At 30.8% G+C, this 10,458-nt stretch overlaps 2 protein-coding genes across 7 annotated transcripts in view; one reads left to right on the top strand and one right to left on the bottom strand.

The window, feature by feature from the left end:
- Nucleotides 1-6,719: 6,719 nt before the first annotated feature.
- The window catches only part of LOC110655305 (uncharacterized), a 42,800-nt gene continuing 39,061 nt past the window's right edge, over nt 6,720-10,458 (bottom strand). The window contains exons 6-7 of one of the 6 annotated variants that reach the window (XR_009144800.1): nt 7,419-9,619; nt 6,720-7,261 (exon numbers count right to left, since the gene is read on the bottom strand). The gene's annotated coding sequence lies outside the window, so the exon portion shown is untranslated. Of the gene's footprint in view, nt 9,620-10,458 lie in introns of all 6 variants that reach the window. The other 5 variants (XR_009144801.1, XR_009144803.1, XR_009144799.1 and 2 more) reach the window with 5 other exon arrangements.
- On the top strand, nt 6,969-7,740 carry LOC110655306 (mavicyanin). The gene is made up of 2 exons (XM_021811561.2): nt 6,969-7,143; nt 7,339-7,740. The coding sequence occupies exons 1-2, from the start codon at nt 6,993-6,995 to the stop codon at nt 7,542-7,544; spliced, it is 357 nt and encodes a 118-aa protein (XP_021667253.2). The 5' UTR covers nt 6,969-6,992; the 3' UTR covers nt 7,545-7,740.

The raw sequence follows: 10,458 nt of genomic DNA, 5'->3' as shown, positions 1-10,458 counted from the left end.
TTGAAATAATTCAACCATTTTTTCTTCATGTTAGAAATGCAATCTTTTAAATTAACATCATTTTCATGGTCTTGCAATGCACCAACAATATTAAGGCATTCAATCATAAATAAATGAGATGTAGGATAATAAATACTACTCAATGTATATGTAGCATCATTAAAAACTTTTAAAATATCCAAAAGTTTTGTACAAATATCCCAATTTTGTGGATATAGTTGAACTTGTGGCACATTATTGCTAATAAATGTGCACAATAAATCTCTATATCCAAATGACTCATTTAGTAATTCATATGTTGAATTCCAACGAGTGGGAACATCTCTTGGAAATCTTTTTGGTCTTCTATTATTTATTTTACAAAATTTAGCCCATTCTTTCATAATTTTGGGATGTCCCCATAAAAATGAAATTGCTTTTTTGATGAGAGAAATAAATTCATCTAGGGTTCTTAATCCATCTTGCACACACAAATTTAATATATGACATGCACACCTAATATGAAAAAATTTTCCTCCAAAATTGGGTTGGCAAATTTTGTTAATGTAATTAATTGATGCAAAATTTGCAGCAGTATTATCAAAATCAATTGAAAAAATTTTATAAACTAATCTATATTCTTCTAAAATACTTTTAATCATCCTATAAATATTATGAGCAGTATGTCTCTCATCAAAAATGCGAAATGCAATTATTCTTTTTTGCATAATCCAATCATCACTAATCCAATGACATGTTATGCCCATATGTGAATGCATTTGCCAATGATCACTCTAAATATCACTACAAATAGAAACTTGTGCACTCATATTTAAACAAATTTCTTGTAATTCTTTTTTTTCCTTTTTTAAATAAAGAAAAAAATTCCGTTTTAAAGTATTTATAGGAATACGTTTTGCATTAGGATTTAAAGCATTTTGACAATAATTAATAAAACCAAGTTTTTCACCAAAATTAAATGATAAATGCTCAACACAAATCATTTTTGCTAATTCCTCTTTATTTTTTTGATCAGAATATTGAAATAAAGATTGAGATTTAGAATTTGTGTACCCAGATATTTGAGTTTGAGACTTATCATACCCAATTTTGGTTGGATGCTTTTGCTCCAAATGCCTCTTGAATGTGCCACATCCACCTCCCATTTTGAACTTGTAGACTTGGCTACAATAATTGCAAATTACATCAAATGTATTTTCGGATCTTCATTTTTTTGTAAAATAGACTTTGAAAATATCGGATGTGAGTGCTTTTTTTGCTTCATCTTTCTCAGCGTGTTGATTTTGGCTTTCTTGAGTGTGGTGAAATAACTCTTGAACTTCAACATCATTATCATCATCCCCAATTTGCTTCATTATGTTGTCTAAATCAACTGCAGTAAGCTCATTTGGACTTGGGTATGTTGATTCACTAACCTTACTTTTCCCCTTGCTACTTGATGAACTTCCAAATCCACTACTTGCCATTTTCTCAAAAAAAAAAAAAAATAGTATGATACTATGATAAAATTTGAAAATAAAAAAAAATAGTTTAGAGATAACAAAAAATAGAAGGTACTAGAAATTTGAAAAAAGAAGTATAGAAGATAACAAAAAAAAAATTAGAAATTTGCAAACAAAAAAAATAGTGTAAAATATTAAATTAAAAAGTAGAGATAGTGGAAATTTTTATGAGTATATAAAAAAAATAGAGTACTAAAGAAAATATTAAATTTTAATGATAGTATAAAAAAATAATAATAGAGTTATTGAATAAAATAATGGGACATTAGAAATTTTTATGAGTGTAAAAAAAATAATGTGTAAAAATTTAGAGAATATTGAGAATTAAAGAGAGATTTGAGAATAATTGTGTAGAGAATTTGAGAGATTTGAGAGATTGAAGAGAATTTAAGAGTTGTGAGAATGAATTAAGTGGATGAATTGGGGTATTTATAGAGTTTTTATAAATTTTTTATTTCCAAAATTATCCCCAAAAATTAACTATTTTTTTTACTGTTATTAGGGACTAAAGGGTAATTTTACAATTAAAATAAAAAAAACTGTAACGGTAAATATTTTTACTGTTTGAGATTAAAAAAATAAAAACAATTGATTTTGAAATTTAATAAATGATTATAAATTAAAAAAAAAAAAGAAATGACTTATGAATGGACATTTGCAGAGCATAGTGCAGGCTGCAGGGGTAGGTTGCTGGAGTGTTAGGCCAACACAGGAGTAGGCGGGCGGATGGGCTGCAGTGTGTACTGTGCAGGTTTTAATCGAACCGTCGATTCAATTTGATTTCAAACCGACGATTTTAATTCAAATCAAACTGACGGTTCAACGATTTTATAATATCTTGAACCTGAACCAAACCATGAAAGAACGATTTAGGTTTGGTTTAATAATGGTTTTGGTTTTGACCAGTTTCTATTCGGGTTTGACCGGTCCAATTTCGATTCAATTCTGATTCCAAACTGGACCATGGCCACCACTACTAGTAAGCCAATCACTCGAACTTTCCAACTAGACTTCAATAACACTTTTATCTTATTCACCATCGACTTGTGACTACTAGGAACTTCAACTTTACCCAACAACATATTCGCTACCTGTAAATTATCACATTATACGACAATTTTTTCAACTCCCTTGAACTTGGCCAGCCTCAACCCGATATTAACAACCCAAAGCTCAACCATAGATACCGAACACCTTCCCCAGTGAGTTACAAACCCATCAATCCATTGCCTCATCTCCCCCTCAACAACCCTCCACTGAAAGCCTCTATTTTCTCTACCTTAAAAGCTCCATCTGTATTAACTTTAGAAAACCACCAAAAGGAGGCTTCCACATAATCCATTGAAGCTCTTTCCCAATAGAAGGCTGAACTTTAGACATTACCTTATAAGCTCTCACAACCTCCTCAACCAATGCAAAATTTTACTCATAATTCTCTCCACACTGACTTGAACTTTAGTAAAAATGAACTGATTTCTCCTCCACCAAAGATTCCAACAAGTAATAGCAAGCACCAATTTCCAAGAAAACCCCTCCCTTACCTTCTCTTTCTTTTCTAAATTATCAATCGACCAGTCCTTAATTGTCAAACAATGACTAAAAAATAATCCACCCACCCTATCGATAAACCCTAACCCAAACAAACTGAGAAATATATTTTCCGTATTTATAGTGCTAGTGTAAACATGAAATATTGTTTTGCATTATTTCTTTCCTATTAATAATAAATAAAATATTTTAATTTTTAAAAAATGATTTTAAATTTTCTTATTAGAAAGTGATTTTTTTTAACTTATTAAGTAGTTCTATAGATTTTATATATAAATTTCAATTTTAATATGCTATTGGATAAAATTATTATCAATGTTATAGATTAGGCTAAAATTCAAAATAAAAAATATAGAAAAAATTCAAAGTTCAAGGATTTTTTAAAAAAGGGAAATTAAAAAAAAGTACCATATGGTTTCACTCATTTTTCACTTCAGAATTTGCAGTTTACTTTGTGATTAAGTGGTATACCGTTATCCAAAGGCGACTTTTCGTCATTCACTGTCAAAATGTTGCTGATGTAGAAATAAAAAAAATTTTAAAACTATTATTTTCATGTTATTTTAATATTTTTAAATAAAATAAAATATTCCATGTTCAAATAAAAAAAAAGGTATCTGCTTTCTTCCTGAATCCTGTTGTGCACACACAAGTAAACACCAACCTCATCGATTCACAGTATCACCGAACAACAGATTCTTTAGTAGTTCATCTGGAGCAGAAACACTTAATTGTTCTTGAGTATGATACTGCTGAAAACTTTTGTCGCTTCTTCTTCCTAAGACTGTAACAATCGACCATCGAATCGACGATTCGAGACTACCGTTGAACTCAACACGTCGAAACCTTTAAGATGGGATCAACCCTGCTAAAGGCGATCATTAAACATTTCAGATCGTTTGGTGAGAATTTTAAGCCTTCTCAATTCTCCTAAATCAAATATAATTATATAACAATTATTAACAATTTATGAGTTTCGTTCAGGTGCAATCAGATCGGTGTTAGCTCACCGGTACTCAAGATCGAGTTTTTGGCCCAAGTCGAATGTTAGTGGCTGTCCTAAAAGAAGTAATGTTTATAGTCATTCCAGACACACTCTATAAAGTAGAATTTATAAAGCTAATCTTGAACTCAAGTTGTGTGATTTTTACCTTGGTTAAGCTAGCTAATTAATCTGTAAAATATTGCTGGCTGAGTGAAATTAAGTTAAATGAATTTAGTTAGTATAATGACAGTGTGGAAGACATTCAAGATTAGTTGGGCTATAGAGGATTTAGGGACCTAGACAGAAATTAGGTTTCTTACAAGCCCCAAAATGGGCATTATGAGTTTGTTGTGGGCTTGAGGCTAATTTGGGTTGTTATTGCTGCTAATTTTTAGTTTTCTTGCAAAGAGTTAGATATAGTTACAGATAAGACTCTACTAAAATTTTGGCAAAACTTTATAATAAAATTCTTACTTCTTTAATTTATTTTAATTATTTTTTCAGTCAATTGATAGAGGTCAATGTGTTTGTATAGGTGAGTGGGCCAACCTCTTCTCCCTTCCAACTGGCCTTTTCTCCCTTCCAGTCAAACTAGTTGTAGTTGGGTCTACTAATCTGTAAGTTGGATATTGATTATTTTTATAATTTCAATATATGTATATATATGCATTAGGAAAATCCCCTATAATTTTATGTGTTATGTCGCCTTGGGGATAAATTAGAGCTTATATATATGTATTATGGATGTGGAATCTCGAAATAGGTACAGCTTGAGTGATTCGTCGACTTTCGTGGATATGAATATGGTTGGGCGAGGTAGCATTTTTATTAATAGGACTGCATTAGAGATAGATAGTTATAGAGATTATAACTATAATCAATATCTAAACTCTCTAAGTTGAAAGCTCAATCCTATTCAATATTTTCTCCCTAGGTCATAGGAGAAGTATTTTGTTTCAGAGTCTAACTTGCATTTTTTTTAACAAGTTATGGTGTTACATAGTTAATGGTTTTATTTAATTAATTTATTTATTTGATTGTTTTAATCTTAAAACTCCACAATGACATTAATAAATAATGTATTAATGTGTTATATACTATCAAGGTTGAGCTGGGATTCACATATTATTGGGCTATTTATTAGATTGAGTTGAACTTCTTAATTTATTTTATAATATTTTATAATGTATAATAATATTTTATTCATATGATGGGCCTTGAGTTTGGATTTGATAACAATGAGACTTACTATGAGTTTCAGAGATTTTATACTAGTTCAAGTCCTAATATCAATTCGGCCGATAGAGTTGAATTGTGACAAAGACAAAGCAGCTATAAGCACTCTAGATATATCAACAAATAACTTCTCACTCTCAATCTATAGAGCTTGCAGGGAAAAATGACGTGTATGCAATGAAAATCTAACAAAATAAATAATTCTTTATTGTCAACTTTTCATTAGCATCAAGGCAAGAAGCACAGAAAATAGCATCCATCATAAGTTGGTGAATAAAATCTGGGGGAATTTTGGAATCATTTGCTTGCATAACAAGTGTCCAAAATAAAATTAGCAATCAATGCAGAATGATGATGGTATTTTCCTCTGCATTGCACAATGACATTCTAGCTGCAAATGAAAAGCTTTAGCTACGATCCTACATGCCATAGTCAAGACTTTGACCAAATTAACAGCTCTATAAACTCCACATAAACACGCTAAAAACCCATAACGCTAAAGGGAACGCCTCGCATGATAAGTAAGAGAGGTGTGAGTAACTTAAGTTGCTGAGAGGCCTAGCTGAAAAAACTTGGTGCCCAAGTGATGAGTGAAGAGGCAAGGATCGATGACTTAGGCGAGGGACTCAGGATCTAGTGAGAAACTCTGTTGAAAAGCTACGCTTTCACATTCTTCCTGTTCATAGGGCTTCGGTATTTGACCTGCTTCTTCGTGCTCATGAGAAACTTTGATTCTCTCTTCATTTTCTATGTGATGATGAAGCTCGTCAGTCGACTTGATATTGTTTCAGTACACATTCCATTCAAATATTGCTTCTCCACCCTATTATCCACTTGAGCCAATTTGATTTTCCACCATCTGCGATGTGTTTATGTATTTTATTTTGCTTTTTCTTCCTCTTACTTTAAAATCATTTAAATTTGTGAAATATTAATTTTTTTAATCCACATAAGTAACTTTTGAGAGAATAAATGGAAAGCTGTCTCTGTTAACTTCATGGTACTATATCACATAGTGAACCACATTCTAAAATGAAAATGAGCATAATCATACTTTTTTATAATTTCTCATAAAACAATTTGCTATTGAAAAAACTGCCTTGCTGCAACTATAAATTTAAAAATAAGAAATAAAAATTTTAAAATTAATTTTGTACGAAGTAATTTTGCACTAATTAGACTCGCCATGTGGAATTAAAAGATAAAGAATAAATAATTAAAAATTATATATATAACTTTCTATAAAAAAAAAATAATAATAAATCAAAAAAGGAAAAAATTCATTCCGGTTGCAATTCTGCTGCTGCCATTTCCAATTCTTAATTCTCAAGTTTGAACCAAATGGGCATTAAATCTTATCCAATAGTTGGAAGCTTATGCGTTCAATGTGCATTGAGTTTGTTAAATAATTTCAAGAAGAAAAATATTGATGTGTTGATGACAAAACAAATGAAATCAGCCTAGAGAACTGTTCATTTGAAATGCTAGTGCATACCTGTTAGTGTTCATTGATACAACAAAGCATAACACAAGCATGACATGCCAGTAATAGCAGACAAGCAATGCAATTTACATGTCAACCTAATCAGGACACCAAAACATTGTGATCCTCCAAAACTTATCAGTGACAGTTTTATCATTCCCTCTGGAACATATCATCACACATAAAAACTGGAAATCAAAGAAAAAGAATGCCTCTTCAAGCTCATTCATTCTCCAATATGGTTGTACCCCACCTTCTTGCTACGTACCTTAATGTGCTTCATGCAATAGGAGCAACCCACATAGTCGGAGACACTGATGGATGGACACTCTTCACCAATTCCTCCAACTGGGTCCAGGGAAAAGAGTTTCACGTTGGCGATGTCCTTGGTAAGTTTACATGCAAAAATGAACAGTTCCAGGCATATGCAGACACTCTCACACGAACAGAACACACAGAATTGTCGATCATGTACAGAGTTTCTAAGCTGACATTTATATTCTGCAACTACATAAACAGGTTATTTTTTAAATTGTTGCAATTATCAAGAATGACGTTTTGCCACATATATCTTATCCTGGCAGAGTTCAATTACGAAAAAGGCTTGCACAATGTGATGCAAGTGAATTCAACAGCCTATGAAGGATGCATAAAAGACACGTACATGGGACTGTTTACAGGCGGTAATGACTCGCTGTTCTTATCAGAGGTTGGCCGAATCTGGTTCATATGTGGAGTAAGTGATCACTGTGAAAATGGCCAGAAGTTGACCATCAATGTGGTTCCATAGATTTGGAGGAACACCAGAACACGTGCCCATATTAGTTTCTTGAATTCCTTGAATAAATCAAACTGCTGTTTCTTAAGAGTTCTCCAAATAAAACACAAATCTCACAAACTGAGGAAGTTCAGTTTTTCTGTTACAAAAAATGTCATGCAATAACCAGACATTCTTGGTCAACACAAATTATAGAAATGCACACCCACCCCCCCACCCACCCCTCTCTCTCTCATATCTCTTATTTTCAACTTGAATGTTCTATCGCATGTTAACCACTAAGAAATTTAGTTACTTCTGCTGCCCATCATGGAATGAATCCACTTCGGCTACCATGCATTATAGCTTCTAGGCTCATATTGATCTGAATTCTTTTTAGTAATGAATTTTCATAATCAAGTACTAACAGTTATTTTTCTTATACACAAGTCTTGATGCTTTGAAAATTATTCTTTATTAGTCAATACTATTTTCCACAAGTTAACTAATTTATTCACTCTTTGTCATCAATTTGCAAAAGATAAGCTTTCAAATCATATAAAAAGATAACAAATTTCAAATCAACAACTCCCTTTTGAATTCCTAAAAACTAGTTGTTTTTACAATTAACTCCTAAATCTCCCCTTTCTTTTTTTTTTTTTTTTGGGTGATAAAGTCCTAAAACATTTAAAAAGGTTCGTCTTTTGCCTTTCTCCTATCCGGTAGTTGAACCTAGATTCCATTAATCAAATATGATAAAAAAAAAATCCCTTTTTTCCTTTAAATTTCAGCCTAAATCCTTTTTCTAAAATTACAATAAAGATCTAAAATATTTTTGACCTTTTAATTTTCTGATTTGTATAAAAAAAAAAAAAACTATAGTTCACCAATATTAAAAAAAAATCTATGTTTTTTTTTCTCAAACGACAAATCAAAATATTCTAACAAATTTTTTTAATTATATTTCAGTCCTCAATTATTACTGAAATCGCAACTTAGATCATCTAAAATGTAATTAATTTTTTTTTACTATATGTAAAGTTGAGTGATGAATTTGAAATTGCACATCTAAGGAAGATGGAAAAATTAAAAATTTTTTAATTTGCTATTTTTGACAGTTGTTTGCTGATTTGAAATTTCTTATCTTTTTAAATATTAGGTAGAGAAAGTAGTTTAAAGCAAAAAGTGCACTCAATAACAATAACAAATGTATAATACATATAGAAGTATAAGAATTAAGCTAGAGAAAACCAATGCCTTAAAATGGTATATTAAAGTAGAAGAATTCATGAAAAAAAGAAAATAATGAAAAAGAAGAGAATAAAGAAAGAAAAAAAAAAAAAGGCATGAAAGAGAATACAGAGAAGGAACAAGTTATAGAGATTCAAAACAATAGAATAACAACAACTAAAGAGCAGAAAACAAAAACTTCCTCTTTTTTTTTTTTATTCATCGGAAGCGGGGACCACTGATGTAGAATTTTGGTTTGACTGCCTTATAACAAGAAATAGCTTTGAAGACTTCTTTATAGAAAGGAACAAACTTTAAAGCTTTTGCTGTTGTTATCCCTAAATGAATGTATGAGCAAACTTCAAATATAAGACAAATTATTGGATATAAAAAAAATAATAAAATCAACTTATTACAAATTACTTCTTAAGTTAAATTTACTTAATTATAGTATATAATAAATCCAATATTATTCTTATCATTGAGCAGATACAGATTATATATAGCTTATAACTATACAATAACAATAAATCCTTAATACTAAACTAGTTAGGGTTGATCATATGAAATTTTTTTTTTTTTTGCCATTCAGCTCTGTTTGAGACCAATTTTGCATCAATATTCAAAAATTATAAATATTTTGATACTACATCCATCCACATCATTTTAGGTCTTCTCCTTTCCCTTCTCTCACCCTTTCAACCACTAACTTATCACACAAATAAAACTGTTTTACATAAGTAAACATGCCCCTAGTGTCTAGTCTTCTGAATTCGACATGAAGGATACAAAGAACAAGGGTCTTAACAAACTTGCCAAAGAATCATGTAGCTTTTAGCTGGCAAGAATCATGTAGCTTTTAGCTTGCTTTGTTGATCCTAGCATATAAACATAGAGTCTATTAATAGTCTAAAATTACAACTAAAAAAATGTCAAATAGCGAAAAATGCTAGACTAAGGAACAATTTTTTTTTATTTGAAATAGCTGAGATATATATGTTAAATGAAATATTAGTGTCTTTCCTTTTTCCTATTATTAGAATTGATAAGATTTTCCTTCATTTCGGGGATAAGATTACTCCTTAATTCATGGGATGAGATTTCTCCTTAATTCTTAGAAAATCCCATAATTCAAGGTGGTTTGAATTCTTTCTTAATTTATGAATTATGTCTTGTGCTTTCCATTATAAATATGGACTATGTATTATGTAAAGGTGTAAGAGTGAAGTTAATGAAAATGTGGCCTTTTGTCATATAAACCTTTATATTAGGGTTTCTAATCCAAGAATTTAGAAGAGGAGAAATAAGAGAAGGAGAAGAGATAGCAGAGAATAGAGATGAGAATTAGAGAAAGAGAATAGAAAATAGGAGAAAAGAGTATTCTTTATTGATCTTTACTTATGACCAATCATACAGGTACATTTCCTATTTATACTGTAATTCCGTAACTGTTTTAGTAACTTTCTAACTGCTTAATTACTTAATATATTTCCAGCTAAGTCTGTTCTCTACTCATGTATTCCCCTCCCTTTAGAACCTTCTTGTCCCCAAGAAGGTTGAAAATCTGGAATTGAGCCTGTAGGAATGAAGGTTCTAACTTCCCAAGTGGCACCTTAGCTGGAACTTTGTTGGTAAGCATTGGTTGCAACCACTGTTGCAGCAATATAACATTGTGTAGAAACAGAGAATTGGAGAATTTCTTTATATATTTTTCACC

The sequence above is a fragment of the Hevea brasiliensis genome, chromosome 16 (assembly GCF_030052815.1).
Source record: "Hevea brasiliensis isolate MT/VB/25A 57/8 chromosome 16, ASM3005281v1, whole genome shotgun sequence".
NCBI lineage: Eukaryota > Viridiplantae > Streptophyta > Magnoliopsida > Malpighiales > Euphorbiaceae > Hevea > Hevea brasiliensis.
Note: the sequence above shows the minus strand (reverse complement) of the source record. Positions and strands in the feature narration are given on the sequence as shown.

What these genes read in the sequence shown, in the direction of transcription:
- LOC110655306 (XM_021811561.2), top strand. Translation starts at nt 6,993, where the DNA reads ATGGTTGTACCCCACCTTCTTGCTACGTACCTTAATGTGCTTCATGCA. An exon ending in TCACGTTGGCGATGTCCTTG is followed by an intron (nt 7,144 to 7,338) that starts GTAAGTTTACAT and finishes TTATCCTGGCAG; the next exon opens with AGTTCAATTACGAAAAAGGC.